At 48.6% G+C, this 22,380-nt stretch overlaps 1 protein-coding gene across 1 annotated transcript in view; it reads left to right on the top strand.

The window, feature by feature from the left end:
- The window catches only part of FRMPD3 (FERM and PDZ domain containing 3), a 28,006-nt gene extending 5,869 nt beyond the window's left edge, over window positions 1-22,137 (top strand). Inside the window, exons 10-14 of the mRNA XM_008501710.2 lie at window positions 576-665; window positions 2,279-2,458; window positions 11,300-11,444; window positions 17,684-18,505; window positions 19,280-22,137. Coding sequence (XP_008499932.2) covers window positions 576-665; window positions 2,279-2,458; window positions 11,300-11,444; window positions 17,684-18,505; window positions 19,280-22,137 — 4,095 coding nt within the window. The remainder of the gene's footprint in view (window positions 1-575; window positions 666-2,278; window positions 2,459-11,299; window positions 11,445-17,683; window positions 18,506-19,279) is intronic.
- The last annotated feature ends 243 nt before the right edge of the window (window positions 22,138-22,380 follow it).

The raw sequence follows: 22,380 nt of genomic DNA on the forward strand, positions 1-22,380 counted from the left end.
TCGGGGACTCCTGTAGTTGCTGTGTAAGTCCCTTTGGATAGGAGATAAACCTCGGGGTGACAGCCAGACTTCCACTCTCTGTCCTAAATCCACTTCCAAGAACTGATGTGGAGTTTGGGGACTGCAGTGAGGAAAAGCAGGGTGAGATCAGCCAAGAGCAGGATCTTAGCTTGGTTGAAGCAGCACACATCAGCTAAGCCTATGTTTATTGTTATCTTTTGGGCTTGGAAAGCTCTGGAAGAGGCTGCTTATATTTATATATCCCCCAGGAGGGTTATACATCTCAGGGGGCTTATACATCCCCCGGGAGGGTTATATGTCAAGTGTCTGGGCTCCTCCCTGGCTCTGCCTCTGGTCTGAGTTACCTCCCAGCATCTGACCAGGATAGTAGGGGAGCAGAGATCCCCTCCACCCTATGTTAAGCCCCTAGGCTTGCTGCCAGCACAGCCCATGCCCTGAGATGCCCACAGACACACTGCATACCTTTGCTTGGGATCTCCTAAGTTTCTGCCAGCCTTTTGCATTTTTTTCCCTCTTGTGCTGGTGGTGATCACCCATGTGATGTCTTTTGTCAGGTTTCCACGGCCCAGGCAAAGCTGCGGTACCTGAGGATCCTGAATGAGCTGCCCACCTTTGCTGGGGTCCTGTTCAACACAGTGGGACTGGTACGGTAATTCAGGATGGGCTGGGAGGTGCTTGGCACTGGTCCTGAATGTGTGCTGGAGGGCAGAGCCAGGGGAGAAGTGGCTTCCCTGTAAATTACTTCCCTCAGCCTCTTGCTCTGCCCTGCCAGGGTCCAAGCCCACCCATAAAAGCCTTCAGAGCCTCTGCTGACAGTAGATCATATATTCAGCTCTGAAGGTCAGGGTTGGCTGTATTCTTGCCAGCCTTTTGTGCAATGAGGTGACCCACTCAATAAAGCCTGAGTAGTTCCAGACACATGCTTATAGCTTGGTCCTACCCTGGCATCATCATGCCAGCAGTCTTGGAGGAGGGTCACCTGTAGTGAAATGAGGCAACCAGGTGCCACTAATTCCCAGGGAGTGGCATGAGCTTTTGTTAAACCCACCTGTGCCTAATTAGGGTGGGCCCCCACTGCGTATGAGCAGGATTAGGGGGCCAGTAAAAGGGGAATTAGTGGCACCTGGTTGCCTCATTTCATTACAGTCACCCTTGAGAAAGGTGACTGCATTGCCTGCTTATACACACAGGGAATAGCCTGGTTGGTCTCACTGTCTCCATCAGCAGAGATCCAGCCTGACCACTGCTTTTTCAGCACTCAGGAAGCTGGCACCTCTACAGCCAACTCCTCCCTCATCAACATCAGAGGTATCTCCACCCTTCACCCAATCCACCTCATTTTCTCCATGGCAGGAGGAAAGCCACCAACCCAAACAGGGCAATGGTGGACCCACTAAGACTCCCCACTGCCTGCCTCACCTCTGCATCCCTCTTGCTCCACTTCCCATCCAGGGGTCTCCAGTCAGTGTCACCTCTCTATCATACTTCCCTTACCACCCCAGGTCTGAGCACTTCCTTGGCTTCCTTTGCTTTGCCCCCTGCCTCCATCTCTTGCATCCTTTGCTCTGCTCTTCTTCCACCACACCTTGGAGCTCCTCACCTTGCAGCACAAATGGCTGCTTGTGGGATGTAGGTGAAGGCAGAACCACATGGTGTCTGGTTGGTGCCATGGCTGAGCAGTGGGAGCCTGCCTGCCATACTGCCTCTGTGTGCAGTTGGGCAGCTCAGCTCTGGTGTGGGTGTCCTGCATTTTTTTTCATCTCTGACAACAAAGCAATGATGCTGAACCTGCCTAGGAGTTAAACCACACGTGGTAAAAAGTACTCCCTTATTCTTTTCTGCACTGGTCTGCCCAGTTCCTCTTTGCTTCCAGGTCTGAACTGAGGCATCCTTCCTGGGCAGACCAAAGTAAGAAAAATCTGTTTGCGGTCAAAGCTTTTGTCTTCCTTCTTTAAAATACATGCACTCCTCTGCTTCCTTCTCTCATAGGCAATGTCAGATCAGGAAAATACGTAACATACTCTTTGTTTTCTGTAGTGACACCAGCAGGCATCCTGCACACCTTTTGCAGCTCTGCAGAGAGCTCAAGGAAAGTGGTTCGTGGCGCCAGCTTCACCTGTTGCTCTGCAAATGCCATCAGGACCATGCCAGGCTGCCAACACCAAGGCTTGGCTGCATGGAGAGAGCCAGGCACAGCCCCATGCTGCAGCTATTCACCTCTGTCCATCTCTCTTTCTCCATGTGTTCATGCTGCCAGGATGACAAGCAGCCAGCCACCATGCTTCTGGTGGGACCTCGGCATGGCATCAGTCACGTCATCGACCTGAAGACAAATCTCACCACGGTGCTGTCAGAATTCAGCAAGGTCAGCAAGATCCAACTGTTCAGGGAGAACCAGGGTGTGGCCCGGGTGGAGACAAGCATCCTGGATGCCAAGGTAAGCATGGGTGCCAGAGAGAGACACAGTGGGGAGAGGGGCCAGTGTGGAGTCTGTGTTGGGGTTTCAGTGCTCACCTTTGAGGTGGCTCAGGACACAAGTGTGTGTTGGAGCATCTGCTTGGAGATCTCACAGGATTCAAAAGCCTCTTTCACACTGCAGTCACAGGACACATAGGCTGCAGCATCTCCCCTACTCGTCTGGCTCCTTGTGCTATAGAAGCAGGTCCTGATGGCAGAAGGCATGCAGTACAGGCATGGTGGTATTCTGGCCATGACCCAAGCACCTACCCAATGGTTCTAGCAGGGTCCTTGGGGCAGACAGGGACGACACAGGCCAGGCAGACTCTTTGGAGGCAGGATAGTGCCTCACATCTGCTCAGGGCTGCAAAGGAGCATTCCATGGACATGCCTGGGCTGGATCCTCCTTTACTCTAGACTTGCCCATGTCTGAGCATTGATTCTGGAGCTCATAGATTCACTGGGGACAGGGTGGTGACACATGGTGTTTCCTGTGATCTTTATGCATTAAATTCAGCTTCTTTTGGTGGTCTGGGGCCCCCACAGACCTGCATCTCCCAGTGGCTTCCCCCTCCATCTGCCTGGCAGTGCTGAGACCAGCATTTGAGAGTGGCTAATGCTTCATAGCCAGCTCAGATGTAGGCCTCCAGGCATGTATCTTACCTCCTACCCAGCACAGGACTGCAAAGTCCTCTTCTACTTCCCAGCATCCATGGAAAGATGGTCAGCATCTCCAGTCTGGCATCAGAGCAAGTCTGGCAGTACTTACAGTGTGCAAAGGAAGAAGAGAGGCTGCTCCTCACTGCACTGACCCAAACTCCCCAGGGCAGGAGGCGTGGGGAGAGCTGCTCAGCTCCATGGGCACATTCAGCCATCTCTGGACATCGAGCTGGGTGGCTACACCAGGTTGCACTACTGGCTGTAAGGCTTTGCAGGTCCAGCAGAAGCAAAGCCACTGAAATGGCTTTTCAAATTGAGCATTTGTCCTTTCTGATTTACACAGCTACACACTGCTGGACTTTTTATTATTAACAGTCTTGACATTGGCAAACAGAAGCTGCCAAAGCCCTCTGAATGGGAATGAAAGAGGAATCCTCTAGGGGCAGCTGGATTGCCAGAGCCAGGAGAAGCATTTGCAATTAAATGGAGGAGCTGTCCCAGACTGCACCTTGTCCCTGCATCAGGCTTCAGGAGCTGACAGCAGCTGCTTGCTCACCAAGCACAAGTCGACCAAAGTCATCAGGGTAATTGACTTCATGTCTCCCAACAGGGCCTGCATCCAGCCAGTTCTTTCACTGAGATCAAGACTCAACAGAGGAAAACAAATTAAAAATTAAATCAGAAAGGCCCCCAGCTGCTGCTGTGCCTGAAATCTGGCCATTGATGTTGGTGTTTGCAGGCCCCGGGCGTGCTTCCAGCCTGCCATGGAATCTGACTATGGATGTCGGTGTTCCAAGGCCCTGGCAAGCTTCCAGCTTTCCATGGAAATAAAAAGTCACCATGCACAGACCAGGTGCAGCCTTCTCCTCTGCCCCTGGAAGGAACCAAAGTCCTGCCTTCAAGCTACTCCCCCCCTCTCTGGTGTGGGATGCTGACCCCGCTCCCTCGGAGCCTTCACCGCTGCAGTGTGTACCAGCAGTGGGTCCCAGCCCTTCCCCCAGCTAAGCATGGCAGGGATGTGCTGGTGGTGCTGAGGCCAGTGTCATGCATGTGTTTGCCAAACCGTAGTCTGGAAATGGTGGGGATCCCCCCTGAAACTGACAAGAGCAGGCACAACCAGCTTTACTCCCACTCGTGCAAGCAGTGACTGAAGACCGTTGGATTTCTCCCACATGAAGACCAAGGCCCTGGAGTGATGCTGGACCTAATGGCTCTGGTTCCCTAACCTGAATTCATCTTTAGTTGAATTAAGCCATGCTGAAACACTCATCTCCTGGAAGAAAAGGAGGAATTGAGATTTCCTTTGGCTCAGTATCTGGGATGTTGCCAGTGTGTGGTGCCAGCCTTCATGCCACCAAGGCATTGCCTGTGTGCACCCAGGACAGCAGCCAGTTGGAAACACAAAAGTCAGAATCCAAACCAGCAAAGAGAAATATATAAAATGCTTATTTTAACAAACTAAAAAGCAGACATCAGTTGTCCAGTGCAGTGGGCATGAGTTGGGAATCCTGAAAATTTGCTCCAACAAATTGCTAATGTGAAGGATGTCAAAAGCACCAGAAGGCTCTGGTTCTTAGAAATACCACAGAGAAAAGCACATACCCTTTAAGTGAGGCTTTAAACAGCCAGATGAATTGGGAGAATATTAAATGGTTACAAGAGTGGTGTCACAGCCTCGGGTCTTGTCTACTTAGACCGTGGGACTTCTGGGGCCTGGTTTGGCTTCATCTCTCAGAGAAAGGGGAGAGCATCTTTGGCCATAGGCTTGCAAATTTAGTAAAGAGGACTTTAAACTAGAATTGCCAGGGGAAGGGATGGGAAGGGATCCTCAATCCATCCCACTGCCACCACTTTCAGACCCGTGCCAGTAACAGATGCTCTGGTCCAGAAGATGGATGACAGGCCAGCAGAACACCTACATTTCAACCACTTCCCTTGAAAGTAAACCAATTGCTTGGGTCAGAATAACACTACCCAGCCTCTGCTTGAGTGTTAATGCACTGGAAAGCTGGTTTCTCAGTTATCATACATCACAAGCTATCAGATATGCTGACAACACTAAGCAGCTACTCCAGTCTCTGTTTCTTAAGTTTCCATAAATTGTATCTGAATGTCTGTTATTCCTACTCTACAAAGCTGTGGTGGAGGAGGGGAACAATATAAATGTGTGAAAAGCCTGGGATGATTCCTCCTGACTCAGTTTGTACTGCCTGTGGTTGCCAAGAAGATATAATAAGGCTGTTCCTTGGAAAAAAAGGTTGTTGTTTGTCATACCTAGGCAATATGCTGATTCAGTATTGGATTTCTTAAGCAGATTAGAAGAAAAGTGCAGGACTGCCCTGCATTTATACACATGTGAAGATCATGGTTGCCCAAATTAATTTAGTAATTCCATTCCTATTCCAGTCCTCTATATACAAACTGGAAACTGGTTGAAGGACAGAAGCCAGAGAGTTGTAATCAATGGGATGGAGTCTAGCTGGAAGTCTGTTTCTAGTGGAGTCCCCCAAGGGTCAGTACTGAGACAAGTACTGCTCAATATATTTATTGGTGACCTGGATGAGGGAACAGAGTGTCTGCTCAGCAAGTTTGCTGATGACACAAAGCTGAGAGGAGTGGCTGACACCCCAGATGGCTGTGCTGCCATTCAGAGGGACCTGGACAGGCTGGAGAGTTGGGCAGGGAGAAATCTAATGAATTACAACAAGGGCAAGTGTAGAGTCATATCTGGGTAGGAACAAGCCCAGAGACCAGTACAGGCTGGGGACTGAGTTCTTGAAGAATAGTGAAGGGGAAAGGGCCCTGGGGGTGCTGGTGGATGGAAGTATGACCATGAGCCAGCAATGTGTCCTTGTGGCCAGGAAGGCCAATGGCATCCTGGGGTGCATTAGAAGGAAGGTGTGTAGGTCAAGAGAGGTTCAAGTGTCCAACATGATATCCTGGTCTCTAAATTGGAAAGATATTCGATGGATGGACTATTTGCTGGCTCAGGAATTGGCTGGATGGTAGCACTGGGGGTTTGGAACTGGATCCCTTCCAACCCAAACTGTTCTGTGATTCTATGAAGTATTCGCAGAGGGGATGGACACTCACCAGGGTGTCAGTTACAGCCTGATGCAAAGATGTAGGCAAGACTTGGACCTTCCTCAGGACACAGCAGCACAAGGGGACACAGCACCAGCAGTGAAATGGAGAAGAGACACCTCCATGTTTTCAGTCTGTAGAGATACCTGTCCATCCCATGGGGCAGTGCAGATAACAAGGAGGGCATTCACTCAGACAGGAGGTGTCTGCTTAAGCCCTTCAGGAGGAAACGCTGCTGCAGAAACCTGAAAGACTGCTGCCAACAAAGACCTGTTGGACAGATTTAGAGACAGGTTTATTGATCAACAAATGGTAATTAATGGTACTAATCACAAGCAGCGTGGTATTGGTAAAACTGAGTTAATAATACTTCGAGGGAGGGAAGTAAAATTCGATGTACAAGTGAAAAATTGACTGCTGTCTCATTAGGCCTGGCTGCCTATATTATTAAACATAAACTTGGCAGTGCACCTCAAGTCAACCAGAGAACATAAATTACTTAATTTCAGCTTTCACTTTTCTACCTCATTACAGCAAAGGAAGCTGGATAAGATCCAAAGTAAAAGTGAGGTGATTAAAAGGAAATACACATGAACTTAAGGGTTACAGCATACATAGGTCAGCTCGTAAGTTAATTTAAAGATGAGGACTGTTAAGATCCTATAGCATAACCCTGCCCATAAAGATTCCACCAAATGTTCTTCGTTCACCTTTGCCTCAACAAGAAAATATCCTCCAGAAAGACACTGAGGTTTGATTCAAAGGTAAGGCCTAATAGAAAAAGCACTATATCCATAGTAAGCTAATGGGAAACTCATCTCATATCCAGTATAAATCTATTTTCTTACTTGCCAGGGAAACTGGTTGCCAAGCAGGAAACTTGAAGTGAAAAAGATTCCTTTTCTTATTAGAACTAGAAAATCTAGGAAACCAGTATGAGTAAAAGATCAAAACATCAATAATTTCTGGATGATTTTTTGCATTTAGATGTAGAAGGAGCATTATCTATAAAATTTGCTTCTTCTCATGTTGGCTTGTTACATATCAGAAATTAACCTTCACCTCTGCATCCTGCTGGGAATCTGGTGTTTTGCTGTTTTATAGCAGTGGTATCATCTCAATGAGTTTGTTTCTGTGTAAAACCAGCTTCCATCCTACAGGTGCTGCTGCCCTGACAAAAATCAGGCAGGTATTTCTGCTCTGTCATCCCAGGAAAACAGAGCCCTTGGGTCCATGGGGGTATGGGCCCTCAGCACTGTTTGCAGCAAGACCATGCCAGTGAGGAGGAGGAGGAAGAGGAAGGGCTGGTAGGCATTAGACACACCATCAGTGCAAGGCAGGGGGATAATTGGAGGATTTTCCTGGTTAGTGATTTGTTTCCCACCTGTGATTAATACAATCTCCCGATGAAGAGCTTGGACAAAAGTACTGCATTTTGTGACTACTTCCAAAAAAAATCAGTGCCAATTAGGCAGGGAGCAGATCTTGCAGGATTGGCACTTGTTTTGCTGCTGCTGAATCCTCCCTGCCTTCTGGCTTCTCACAGAAGTCTCTCTGCTCTAAAGCACAAATGAGTTTAGAAAACTTAAGAAGATTCACTGCCTTCCAGATTGCTGCTTTTTTGTCAGGTCTGGTTGAAATTAATCACTGAGTTAAAAAAATTACCTCTGGAGGCAAGGTTGTTGCATGAGTCCCAGCCCCTTGAAGACCAGACCTTGGTGACCACAGGCACAAGCTCTCAGTGCTCCTTACAGTATGTTTCAAAACTAAGGAGGTCAATCCCATTCACCACAAGACATGGGTATCACATGGAAGCCCAAAGCACAGAATACAGTCCTGTGTTGTTATTATTTAAAGCAGCTCCCTGCAAAGCTGCCCTGGATTTACCATTTAAAACGCTCAGCAGCATTACTTGGAGTTTTTTCATGAAGCTGTTCAGAAAGTCAATGTTTGCTAAGTTCACCAGTGCCTGGCTGTCACCATGAGATCTCATTTGCCTTGCCTGCATGGAACAGGGTGACCATGATTGCAAATGTCTAACATATCCATTAACTGCCATCACTGGCAGTTCCTCTCTGTAGTCTGATTTCCCAAGGAAACAAAGCTACAGTAGTTGTGTTGCTTTTTTGCCTCTTGACCCCAGAAATCACTTTCATGTCTGTTGGCCACTTTCAGGGAGATGTGTCAGCAGGTTGGAAGTCTTGAAAGCAGCTGAGCTGCTACAGTCTCAGCAGAATTGCCCAGGTGGGTGAAAAAGAAGGGATTCAGTCTTGTAACCCAGTGTAGGAAAGAGTCAGACCTCAGATAGTGAGCAGTAGAAAAGCCTTCTAGGCCAGGGGAGAAGCACAGCCCAACAGCAGCAGCTTTGTTCATATTTTCTATCTCTTTTAACAGCCAAATAATCTCTCACCAGGACACAGCCCCTGCAGCACGTGCTCCCAGGCCATGATGAGCTCAGCAGAGTGCTGCCAGCAGCATGGATGAATGGCTTTGAGCTGCCCCTGAAGTGGGTTAGTCCCTAATAAAAATATTTGAGTGCTTGACAATTATGGAAAAACTCTCATTCCACTTGCTTGCCAGGATGTGAGAGTAATAATTTCTAAGGCCCCTTGCTAAGTAGTAATGCTAATCACTATGAAGATACCTCTTTTTCAGAGCAGAGTGGTACAAGCAGTGCCAGCATGCCATGCACTGGTTCCTGGAAGCCAGTCTTGAAGCTGGGCTTGCTTAGGGACCTGGCAGGGAGCTTGCAGCATCTTGGTACATTGCATGTGTTTTATTTGTAGACAAGACACACCAGTGTGGTTGTGTCTCAGTCCTGTATCCCTTCATGAGGACTGATCCACGATGCTGCTTCACCAAAAACCTACAGTCCCATTTCTGGATGGCTGAGAACATCTTGAATTAGAGGTACCTGAGTAAATATGGAAATAGGGCTGGGACTCTGAACCAGTACTGGTTGCCAGCTGGTGTACCAGTGCTGCACCACTGGCTGAATATCATGTAAAGACTGGGAGGTAGTGAAGGTCCATGACTTTGTGCCATTCAGCTTTTGTGTCCCCAAGAGGTAGTTGTAAATCTCTAGTGTGTGACTCATATGTGGTGGAAACTACCCCCTAGTTTTAATTTTGAAAGGCAATTCTCAACCCACCTTGGCTTCTTCGTTTAATCTCCCAGTAGTGGAAACTCATCAGCCATTGCCTTCCTCCTCTTGGCATTTGCTTCCTTTCTTGTTGCTAGCACTCAAACTCTCGTTGCTGCATAACAGAGGGGGAAAAATGTGCAGATGTCTCATTATTCAACAGATGGCTTGAAAAACCCAAGAAGGCTTAGTCTTGTGTAGAAGGCACTTGTTTTAAGGATGCTTCTTATGGCAGATCTGGAACATATGGTTTCCTTTCATCACTTATGTCAAGACAGGAGCTGGGCTAAGAGGTATCACCCCACCTGCCTCCTTCAAGCTATGTGGAGGATCTCTTCTCTCCTTTCTCTCTATCTCTATCTACAATTTCCTTTTTTTCTGTGTCACCTCAGATTTATTTTCCATGATGCAGAAAGAGCCTCTTCAGGCAGGAAGGGGCAGAGCCTCTCAGCAGAGCATGTTTGCTTGTCAGATTATTTCTCTTCCACATTGGGTTATATCTTTTCCTTTCTCTTTCTGCACAGCAGCCAAGGAGGGAACTTCTTTACCCTGTCCCTAAGAGGAACCAGGCCAGGGACTGCCTTGGCTTGGGGATCATGTATGGCTCTGCCTAGGGCTCATGGCTTCACAACCAGGTTTATTGTGTTCTGTGGTCCAGAGCATGATGAGCTGTAAGGCTGAGTCTTCCTTTGCAGAGTTAGCTTAGTGGCTTCAGAAAACAACGAGTGTTGAGAAGAACACAGAACTGGCCAGTGGGTACCAGCAACCTCCTATGGTTATGAAACAAGAAATCTAAAATATCTTTAACAGTTTTCACGCTGCATAGATTTAAGGGATTTCTAAAATGGGTTTGGTTTGCCCTGGATGTGGTAAATGAGTACTTCTGACTCCTGAAGGGCTGTCAGTGTGCAAGAGACCAGGGCAGGATGGACAGTCCAAACTACAGCAGTAGCTAAACATTACACAGTTGGCTCAGATAAGCCCTGTACCTGGGTACAAAGGCCCTTTATGTAGGGGTGCTTTGGGCAAGGGCAGATGATGGCTTTAGCTACTATGCAATAATTTTATTGAAGGCACTGTCAGTTTTTTTCCCATCTCATGATGTGTGCTGGCACAGGATGCTCTGCACAGTCAGATCCCAACAGTGCATGGGCTAAGAGTGGATTCCACCCTGACAGCTTCCCCAGGCTAAGTAACCTCCTTGGGACAAGATAGGAGTCAGGTAGTGGTGTCTGCTGCTAGATGGTACAGTAACATCATATGTGGCACACAGATCATGTCTGATTTTTTTCTTCTCTTCAAAGCAAAGACTTTTTGTAGCATGAAAATAAATGCTCTCCTAAATGAGAAGACACCATCTGCTCTTAAGCCCAAATTTAATTTCCCAAAGAGTTAGATTTAAGTACTATCCACAAGCTCAAAGCTGTGGTTAGGGGAGCCTATCATGGTTTTTTTCCCCTTCTGTATCTTGCTGTAAGCAAATGTCTTCATTTTTGGGAGGGTAACATGGTGCCTATAGTGAAACAGGGGTTCTGGCAGCTGGAGACCCTACAAATTCCCTGATCTCCCCAGGGCTTGATGGTTAAACTGGTCATTGCTGGTAGGCCTAGAGCACTGACATGCAGTCAGTCAGAGACCAGTTGTATGGGGGCCCTGCCATGCACTGTCTGTGTCCTGTGGGGGGGGTCCAGCTCTTTCATCATCCTTAGGAGAGTCAGCAAGCAGGAATTACAACAGCAGAGGTGCTTTCCTGTGCACAGCCATTTGCTGGGTGATCTGGAACACCTGGCTGTTTTTTCCTGTGTGGCTGCTAAAGGTGCCAGCCACCTCACCAGTTATACCAGTGCAGGGCTGCGGCAAAACCACTTTGGAGCACTGGTCCTGTGTCAGCTGAGCTGCGTGGCCCTCATGCTCTTTTCCTCTCTTGCCTTCCAGCCACTGGTGTTGCTGATGGAGTGGCCTGAAGCCATCAACTTTGCTTGCCTGATCGCTGGCTACTGCCGTCTCCTGGTGGACTCCAAGAAGATGATATTCTCCAGGACCCCAAGCCACCCTCTCCCACCTCAGATTATCAAGGCAGGTATGTTTCAGCCTCTGCTTTCTGTGTGAGTACCTTCCCCAGCCTCCTTCTCCTCCTTCCACCCAAGGCTCTGCAGCATTAGAAAGAAGGATTTCGCTGGCACATCCCCTCTGCTACCATTCCCCCCAGCTACCATTTCCCCCTTTTAACCAGACAACAAGGAGCAGGGAGAGAAGTCCTCATTTTGGGTCACCTCTGACTTCTGGTGTCATCTTGGGCCCTAAACACTCATTGCAAATGTTCTGGCAGCTCCTACAGCAGATCTAGGAGGTGCAATCCAAAAGGACCAATAATGCTGGGTCCTCACATTGCTGTGCATTGCTGCAGGGATGCAGCACATGTATCCCTGAGACCACCAGCACAGCTCCAGAGGCTTGGTGAATGTACACACTCAGCCAGGGGCTGCTCTCCTGCTGCCTCTGGACACTACTGTTCTCACAAGTGGGTATCTGGTGAGATACCAGCTCTGATCAGCTCTGAAAGCACGGCTGCTATGCTAAGTTCTTAAATTAGGAAGGAAACTTTGGCATCCCAGCTTTTCAAATATCCAGACGGATGCAGGGAGCAGAAGGATAGTCTGAGCAAAGAAGGAGACCAGAACAGCTAAAGACAGGCATCAATGCTCTGTTCTTTGAAAATGGATTGCAAGTGTGAGTCAGCCTCAAAGTGAGGATTCTTAAGAGTGATTTCAGGCAAGGGTAGTCCTTCCCTGGGTCATGTCACACTCAAATGGGTTACAGAGACACGTGACCATGGTGAGTCAGAGGAATGCAGTAGGAAGAGGAGAGCATCCCAAAACATCCCCAAGGGCTTGGAGGGAGGCTGATGGCACCCAGAGTTACTGATGACTCAGGGATTGTCACAGCACATGTGAGTGGTGCTTTTCCTCAATGTGGCATCAGTGACAATAACAGGATTTTTCCTCAGGGAGATTTTGCTTTGCGGGCATAGTCCAGACTTGTGCCTAAAGGAGTAGTAAATTGCCCTGTTCTTGACAGTGTCAAGAAACCAGTATCACACTGCAGGGGGCTGGAGTGAGTATGAGGGAAAGTCATGGTGTGAGTAGGACAGCGATGGAGGAATGGATCCATAGTCTTCATAACAAAGAACCAGTCCCTCTCTGGATGGCCTGGTCTACTTTCACAGGAGTGGAACGGTTTCTCTGCAGACCCAGTACACTGCAGACCCAGTTTAAGCATCCTTCAGAAGAGCTGAATTTAGTGTTTATTGAGAAAACAAAGTCTGTGCACAGTTCTGGTCTCACTACAGCTGCAGGGGCTGCTGATCATCAGCACATCTCTGCAGGAACAATAAGAAAGCCTCACAGAGAAGAATCAAGTTAGCCCAGGCTTTGACTTTCCAGGATGCAGGCAGAATCTTAAATGTAAAATCAAGCCCTGCCTTTGCTTTTTGTCTAGAAGAGGAGCACATCCATCTTCCCTGAGGCACAGTAAAACCTCCTGCTGAACTGCAGACATTTTTAGAAATGCATGCTCTGTCTAAATGCTGTCAGTTAGAGCCATCTTTCCACATTTTCCTGCTGAGCCTTATGCCAGATCCTTGCCCTCCACAGAAAAGGTTGTGCCATGCTGGAGTGGTGCAGGCAATTCACTCCCCTGCCATTTCCTCTCTGCTCTCACCAGCAACCACTGCCAGTCAAGCAGCTCTTGTCCTTGATTGCTCTCTCAGCAATTCATCAGGACTTTCTCTGCTGGAGCATCCAGCAGCTGGATTATAGATTCTAGGGGTTTGACCCCATTCAGCATGAGCAGTTTGCAAGGCTTGCAAGGCTAGTATGGCCTGTCAGAGGTGTCCAGCTTTGGGAAATCCTCTGCTTCAGCCACTGCCACCCCACCACAGCCCAGTGCTGGACACGTAGCCCCAGCTGTGGCAGAACACAACTCTCAGTTATGAGCAGCAGTATGTCCATAAAAGAGAGATATTGTTTTGTCTGGGATTTTATCATTGCAGATGATGAACAGTATAATACAAATGTTTGTTTGGGGAGACAAATTAATTTCTTGAGCTAATTGATTTAATTAGGATTTATTTTATTTAATTTATACTTGGTAAGACAGAGCCTTCATCCCCTGGCAGCCATTCTCAGCACAGCTGCACAATTCAGCTTATAATGCAGATAGATTCCCCTCTTGAGGGCTGGACCAGCGGCCAGAAGATCAAGGAATATTTCAGCAGCTTGCCTCATGCAAGGGAGCAAGGGGAGGCTATTGCAGGAACATGCTTAACAGCAGGAGCAGAGGGCTCTCTTGGATCCAGCCTGATCCAATAGCTGTCAACCAGACAGAAAAAATGGATGGATCACAGACTCAAGGGGCAAGGGACTAAGGGAGGGGTGTCTGTCACAAAAAATCAGCCAAGCTACATTGGACATCTCCCCAAGAGGCAATATTGCACAGTGTTTAGCTATCTTCTGTGGAAAAACTGCTTGGTCTGGCCAATGTTATGAAAAAAAGATGACAAGTCCTTCTTGACAGTCCTTTCCTCACAGAAACTGGCTGACTAAGGCTGTAGGTCCTTGTTTGTGCATGCATGCAGGCTGCTCCTGCTGCCTTCAAACGTGCGTGGTAGCTCAGTGATACAGCATCAACATCCCCGTGTCTCAGTGACCACTGTGCTATCAGCCCTCCTCTGGTTCTGCCCAGCTCTGCCTCCCAGCAAACTCCTGGAATCTTGCTTCTCTCACTGCTGCTGTCACACAGCACAGAAACAACACATTTTCCCAAGTAGCCAAGGTGGATAGAATTGTGCTCACCCTTGTCTGAGAGGTGTGTGTCAAGAGGAAGGGGTCAGTCTCTTTTCAGTGGTGCCCAGTAATGGGACAAGGAATAATGAGCATAAGCTAGAACATAGCAAGTTCTACCTCAACATGAGGAGAAACTTCTTTCCTGTGAGGGTGACTGAGCACTGGCACAGGCTGCCCAGAGAGGTTGTAGAGTCTCCTTCAAAACCCTGCATGTGTTCCTGTGAGGCCTGCCCTAGGTGATCCTGCTTTGGCAGGGGGATTGGACTAGAGGATCTCTGGAGGTCCCTTTCAACACCTAACATTCTATGAGTCTATAATTCTGTGATTTATTGCATATTGTCTAGAAAAGAGACAGGTGGGGAGATGGAGATTTGTTTGGCTCAGTTGTGCTGCTGGTTCATGGTGTCATTGATGTAATTCCTTGCAAAAAAAAAACAGCCTCAGGGTCAATACTTTCTTATCATAAATGTCATGATATATAAATTTATGAAATTTATGTGATTAAATTCTCTACCACATAATTATCCATACAATGGAGCAAACCACACAAGGAGGTGTCCTGTTCCATCAGTCTGCTACTGGGTTTTTGCTGACTGGAGCTCAAGTGCTTTTAAGTCCTGTCCAGCCACCCTCTAGACCCTTTTGGCCTCCATCATTCCATATCTCATCCACACCTAAGAGCCCCACAGTTTAGTTTAGTGAGCTCAAACAGCTCCTTGTTATTGGGAATCCAGATTTTATTGATTTAGGAGAAAACGGCACATCAGCTTCTTTGATACTGCACAAGCTGGCCATCTTCCATGTCTGTCATGTAAATGTCATCTATGTGCCTCTCCCTTCTGCCTCCTCCAGGTCTTTCCTTTTCTCCTTAGAGGAGAGAGGGGTTGATGTCTCAGAGCCAGAAGGTCCCTTGTCTTCAGTGTCAGCAGGTATCCCTCAGAACTAACCCATTCCTCTAGAGAGCTCACATATTCATGTCAGGAGGCCAGGGCAAGTGTGGCACATACAGAGCTGTCCATGGGAATGTGCTCTCATAACACACACATTTATGAATGTTGCTTTGGTTACCATTTTTCTGCCTTAGAGGAGTACAGACAAGCTGATCACCTGAAATCCCCTCCAGCCCAGGATCTGTTTGAGGAGTTAGTCAGCTGGACCCCCAGAAAACTGCCCTCAGGGACAAGGGAGCAGAACAGAGCTGGCAAATCTTTAAGGACACTTTCCATAAAGTGTAAGAGCTCCTGATTTCCATGCGTTAGAAACCAGAAAAGTGAGGCAAGAGACTGACATGCAGGAGTCAAGATCTGCTGGTGAAACTGAAGAGCAGGAAGAAGGAAATGCACTGGCTGTGGAATCAGGGACAGGTATCCTGGGAAGAATATAGGAGTACTGCTCAGTTGTGTAAAGATGGGTTCAGGAAGGCCATGGCATGGCTGAGGCTGAATTTGGCAAGGGACACAAAGAATAAGAAAGGATTCTATAGATATGTCAGACAGAAGAGAAAGGTTCTCACCCTGATGAACACAACTGGCCAACTGGTAACAGCAGGTGAGGAGAAGGCTGAGGTACTCAGCAGCTTTTTTGCCTCAGTCTTTACTGGCAGCTGCTCTTCCCACACCTCTCAAGTGGATGCACCAGAAGACAGGGACTGGGGGAGCAAAGTCCCTCCCACTATAAGAGAAATAAAGATTTGTGATGACCTGAAGAACCTGAACATACATAAATCTATGGGACCTGATCAAATGCATCCTGAAGTCCTGAGGGAATTGGCTGATGTAGTTGCCAAGCCACTCTCCATGATATTTGAAAAGTCTTGGCAGTCAGGTGAAGTTCCCAGTGATTGGAAAAAAGGATAACATTGCACCCATATTTAAAAAGGGTAGAAAGGAGGACCCTGGGAACTACTGACCTGTCAGCCTCACCTCTTTGCCTAGGAAGATCATGGAACAGATCCTCCTGGAAGGTATGCTAAGGCACATGGTGGACAGGGAGCTGATTTGAGACAGCCAGCATGGTTTCACCATGGGTAAGTCCTGCCTAGCCAACCTGGTGGCCTTCTTTGGAAGGAGTAGCTTCATCAGTGGACAAGGAAAGCTCTACTGATGTCATCCATATGTCTTACTTCTGTAAGGCCCTTGACACTGTCCTCCATAACATTCTTCTGTCTAAACTGAAGAAATGGTTTTGCTGGATGGACTGTTCAGTGGATGAGGAATTGGTTGGATGGTTGCATCTAGAGGGTAGAGGCCAACTGTGTGCTGTCCAGATGGAGGTGGGTGACAAATGGTGTCCCTCAGGGGACCATATTGGGACCAGTGTTGTTTAATATCTTCATCAATACGTAGATAGTAGGATTGAGTGCACACTCAGCAGGTTTGAAGATGACACCAAGTTGAGTGGTGTGGTTGACATGCCTGAGGGAAAGGATCCCATTCTGAGGGACCTGCTCAAGCTTGAGAAGTGGACCAATGTGAACCTCATGAGGTTCAACAAAGCCAAGCACAAGGTCCTGCACCTGGGTCAGGGCAGCCCTCAGCATCAGTACAGGTTGGGGTATGAAGGGACTGAAAGCAGTCCTGTGGAGAAGAACTGGGGGATACTGGTGGATGAAAACCTGGACATGAGCCAGCGATGGGCACTCACAGTCCAGAAAGCCAACCACATCCTGGGCTCCATAAAGAGAAGCATGACCAGCAGATTGAGGGAGGTGATTCTGCCCCTCTACTCTGCTCTGGTGAAACCTCACCTGAAGTGCTGTGTCCAGCTCTGTAGTCCTCAGCACAGGAAAGACATGGACAAAAATGATCAGGGGGGTGGAACACCTCTCCTATGAAGACAGGCTGAGAGAGTTGGTGTTGTTTAGCTTAAAAAAGAGAAGGCTCCAGGCACACCTTATTGCAGCCACTTAAAGAGGGCTTATGAGAAAGATTGGGACAGAATTTTTAGTAGGATCTGTAACAAGAGGACAAGGGGTAATGATTTTGACTCAGAGAAGGTAGATTCGAACTAGGTACAAGAAAATATTTACAATGAGGGTGGTGGAACACTGAAACAGTTCCCCTCTCTACGTTGTAGGCACCCCATCTCTGGGAACATTCAAGGTTAGATTGGATGGACCTCTGAGCAACATGATCTAGTTGAAGATCTCCCTGCTTACTGCAGGGTGTTTGGACCAGATGGCTTTTAAAGGTGCCTTCAAACCCAAACCATTCTATGATTTGCATGTGCAGGGTATCTCTTTCTGCATTCATTACTGGCAGATAGGCCCAGTGGATTGCAGAAGATTTTTTTTCAAAAGCCCAGCCAGGTGGCCTGGTTGTGCTTCAGAGAACACATGTGTCCTACTGCAGTCCAGGACGCTGTCTGGAGGGCATAGAGCACATGGCTGCTCCTCCAGGGTGAGCATACACTTTCTTATGTTGTTTTCCTTCTTTTGAGTGCTGCTACTAATGTGCCAATTATGGTTTTGGTTTAGATTACATCAACTCACACAACCTCCACCATCCTGCCATGGCAGGTAACATGGGAAAGAACGAGAGCGGGTTGGGGGGTGGCTCTGCCACCAGTGCTGGAGCAGCCAAGGCTCCGGCCAACAGGACTTCAGACTCAGAACTCATCAGCTTTTGCTACCTGCACATGCGAGAACAGAGGAAGGAAAGAGAGAGCAGCATAGATATCAATGAAAATCTGATTTTTTTTGAAGAAACTCGTCCTAGGACCAAATCCGACCCCACTTCCAAAAGCTCTGGCCAAGGTTATAATGGGACTACCAACAAATATGACCCAGATGGCCTTGACCAGGACAAGCAGGTGAGCAGGGGCAGGGCACACACCATAGACACCCACCTGCGGAGTGACACTTTGCACTTCTACTGCGAGTCCTGCCAGGCCAAAATTAAGAGCCAGCTGGCATCCTGCAAGGGGGGCAAGCCCAGCAGCACCCGGGACAATATGGTGGACTTGATGTCACTTCCCCCTCCTGGGAGCGACGAGGAAGAAGATGAAACAACATCCCTGCTCCCTGCCATTGCTGCCCCCCCTCCTGGCTTCCGAGACAACAGCTCAGACGAGGATGACCCCAAGCGCCGGGCAGCTGCCCAGAGCCAGGAGCAGAGCCGGCACCTCTGTGGCATCCTCTACGATGAGATCCCTGTCACACTGATAGACAATGTGCAAACATGGACAGTCCAGGATCATGCCCAAGAGCTGGATGATGCCCTGGTGTCTACCCTGCAGGCACTGGAAGCCCTGGCTGCTTCAGAAGATTGTCCGCATCCCCCACCACAGCAGACAGCAGGTATTTCAATGAGGGTGATTTTTCTGATTTATCCCTATAGCCTTTCTTTCCTATGGTACATCATTTCCTTTAGCCTCCTCCCATTCTGTATGTGATTGTTGAGTAGCTTCAGTAAAAACTAAGTTGTGGCAACAGGCTCTAACAGGAGCAGCCAAACTGCTGCTCAGATTTCTAAGAAACTGATGTGGGACTCCTCTTTCTGACAGTAGCTGAAGGAGTCTCTTGGTGTTCCCATATCTGGCACAGTCCACAGGACACAGTACTGTGGTGAGGCAGTAACAAACCAATATTGCAAGCATGAGTTCCTCCCTCCTGTGACACCACACAGCTGGTACCTTCAGCCTTCACCTGTTCCCACACAGATTTGCAGTGTGTGAGCCCTTCGCAGGGCAAACCTGCTCTCCGATGGGTCCAGCTTGCTGGCAGCCCAGTCCTTTGTCACTCTCATCATCTTGGCTGCCCTACTCACTAGAGCATAGCAGCTGTTGCCCACTTTTCCTTCTTGTTCCAGACAAGCCCCTACATCTCTGCTGCCCTGGACCTGTTCCTGGGCAGAGAGCTCTTGCTGAATTGACCTAGCAAACCAGCTTAGTGCTGACAAGTGATCTCTCTTAAAGCCATTAACCTCTGATTGCAGGAAGTCACTAAAGTTTCTCTGATGGGATGCTGTGTCCTGCATTCCTGGGACCCTCCAGCTGCATGTAGCTCCCCTCTTGTCCACATAGCAGTGTGGTTTCAGTGCTGTTGTGGGGTTTTCTTTGTGTCCCTCCTCAGGTCTTATTGTCCTGGCTGCCATCACTCCTGAGTCATCCTTGGATTCTGGCCATGAAACCAACTCTTCAGAGCTAACTGATGTCTCAGAGATGGTCTCTGCTATGAAGCAGCATCAGAACGCAGCCTACTTCCTTGCTCAACACATCAACAAAGAAAACCTCCTGGCTAGAAAGGATTTACCTTTCCGAATCCAGAGCTGTGCTGCCCAGTCTGTTCTCACCTCACCCTACCCAGTCAGCCACCAGGAGCCGAGCCCTTCATTGAAGCCAGCTGTGTCACACCAAAGCCCCAACCTCAGCAATTGTAAAAGCAAACAGGAGCAACAGCATACTGAGCAGAGCTACACCTTGGCTGTCCAGCCAGTGCTGACCCCTCAGCTTAATAAGCAGATCAAGGGGGTTCCAGTGCCAGGCTCTGAGTGCAAAGGTTCAGGTCACACAAAAGCTGCCTGTGAGGTACCTCTGCATGCCACAGCAGCCCCAAGCAGGGAGCAGGCACAAGAGAAGATGCCCAAAGAGGTCCAGCCAAGCTCCAAGCTCCTCCTGGATCAAAAAAGTCGTGTAACTCCAGCCATCATTTCAGATGCTCTGCAGCAAGTGGCAAATGCAAAAGGTTCAGCTCCCCAAGTTGTAGAAGCCTTGAAAGAAAACAAACAAATTAGTGGAACCAGCAGCTGTTCATCAGTCAGCAGCAAGCCTTTGAAACTTAAAGGAAATCCACAAAATGCAGAGACCATATGCACCTGTCAGCAGCAGCAGCAGCAACTCTCTCCGCAGAAGCACTGTGAAGTTTCTCCAAGTCCTAAAGAAGCTCATGGCAGTAAGGCTGAAGCTTTCCACCTTGTCTTAGCAGGTGAGGAAATTATGCCCAGTAAGACTTTTGCCTCTAAAAGATACCAGCAAAAAGTGAGTAAAGAGGGTTCAGGAAAAGCCACAGGTGGAGAGCCAGGCCAGAAGGCAGGTGGGGAAGCCATGAGCCTTGTCTTTCAGAAACACAAAGCTCCTACAAACCAAGGACAGAAAATACAACACGAAAGTTCAGCCAAAAGCTTAAAGGCTGAAAGTAGCAATCTGCAGTCTCCATCACCTGTTAGCATTTTCCGGAGTACCAGTGAGGAACCCAAAGGGCCAATCCAGCTGGTGCCCAGGTCTGAGAGCCTGCAGATCAGCACTGTGCCTTCCAAAAAAGTAGAAAATGTCCTGGAGATGGCCCAACAAGACGCTGATGTCCTAGCTAAAGCCAAAGCTCCAAAAGCTCCCTTCAGGTTAAGGAACCTGTTCTCTGCAACATTTCCAACCCGGCTGAAGAAGGAGACAGATGAGAGGCAGGCCCAGCTGCAGAAAGTGAAGCAGTATGAGCTAGAATTCCTCGAAGAGCTTCTCAAGCCAAAGAGCAAAGGCGACCTCCCACCACAGGAGTATCTGCACCCTCCTGCCCCTGGGCGATGCAGCTGCCAGCTAAGGAGCAGTCCTGTGCAAAAAGTCCCTGGGATGTCCAGGGAGCAAAGGCGCAGCTGTGACTGCAAGCGGCTCTGCAGAGGGGTAAGGCCACCCCCTAACCAGTTGGTGATGTCAGATCTGGAAAGGCAAGAAAGAGATAAAGTTACAGATGATCAGAAGCAGGCAGAAGCCATTAGGTTGACAAGTGTGAGCAACCCTTCCAAAGGCAAGAGGCTACGATCCACAAGTTTAGAGTTCAGAGATTACCGGTCAGATCCAGAGAACAGCGTGTCCTGTTTGGCAACGTGCACTTCCCAGGGTGAGTGCATGGGTGCCCCACACTACAGGAAGCTCCTGCGGCGCTACAGTGTCAGTGAAATAGATAAGACTGATAGGACATCCCTGTCCTCTGACATCTACCAGAATATATATACAACCAAGGAGAACGAGCCCCAGAAAGAGCCTGAACCCAGCATCCTTTGTCCTGTTCTGAAGAGTAGCATCCAGGAAGCTTCTGGAGTGGCTGACCCCTCCTATGTCCAGATAGCACAGGAGAAAAAGAACCAGAAGGGTTCAGCAGTGTTCTCTGTCCAGGAGGAGGTATATGAAAGTCCTGCTGATCTGCAGGATGAAGACATGGAGGATGAGAAGTGCTGCTCTATCCGGTACTGCTTCTACTACAGGAAATGCGATGTTGCAGATGATGGGAGTGAGAAGGATGAGCTGTCCTATTCCATTCCCATGCAGATAGTTCCAGGAATGAAGCTGGACAATCAGATGGTCCCAGTCATGAGCAGGACTCTTCAGGTCCTAGATGCAACAGCTTGCAGCAATCCCAATGATGGTCAGATGCAGGAAATAGATTTAAGGACCTCCAGTTTGGAAGGGAGCCTGGCAAAGATCAACACCCTTCGAGGCCATGCCTACAGCTTTCCCAATGGGTTTCTTCAAGTGCAGCTGGACACCAATGAACTCCTGACTATCCTGAGGCAGTGTGTGGTGAGCCCTGACATCCAGGACTGCAAACTTTACATCTCCCAGCTGGCTGAATACAAGCAAGAACTCACTCTCAAGTTCAAGGAGTTTCGAGCATCCTGCCGTCGCATGGCATCTGCTGACAAGAGTCCTACACACATGCTCGCAGCCATCACAAGCAGCTTCCAGGTGCTAAGCAACCTCATTGAGACCTTTGTGAGGCTGGTGTACGTCATACGCTCAGATTCCCAGCGCCAAGAGCTGCTGACAAAGGTGGAGGAAGTGGTGAGAAACTACACTTTCCTTCTGAAGGCTGCGGAGGAGTCAACAACCAGAATGCAGAGCCATCAGCAGACAGTGGAGCAGCTTGCCCACCAGTCAGCCACAGTTGCCAATGTCATGAGCACACTCACACGCTCCCTAAAGACACTGATTAATAAGTAAGCCAGCTATAAAAACCAACAAACCAGTGTGTACTAGGCCACGTGCTAGCAGTTCTCAGATCACATAAGGTCTGGTTAGGATGTGTGTCTACAGGCTCACATCTACTGGGGTTTTCAGTAACCAAGATGCTCTATCATCTGCATAGTGGATGGTTGTGTGGGTGGTGTTTTTGAAGGGTAAATTCATGCCCTGTCACAAGCTGTGCAGCTGGCTCTTCAGGGGTCTTAAGTAGCTGCTGCTTGC

This window comes from Calypte anna, chromosome 4, assembly GCF_003957555.1.
Source record: "Calypte anna isolate BGI_N300 chromosome 4, bCalAnn1_v1.p, whole genome shotgun sequence".
Taxonomy (NCBI): Eukaryota; Metazoa; Chordata; class Aves; order Apodiformes; family Trochilidae; genus Calypte; species Calypte anna.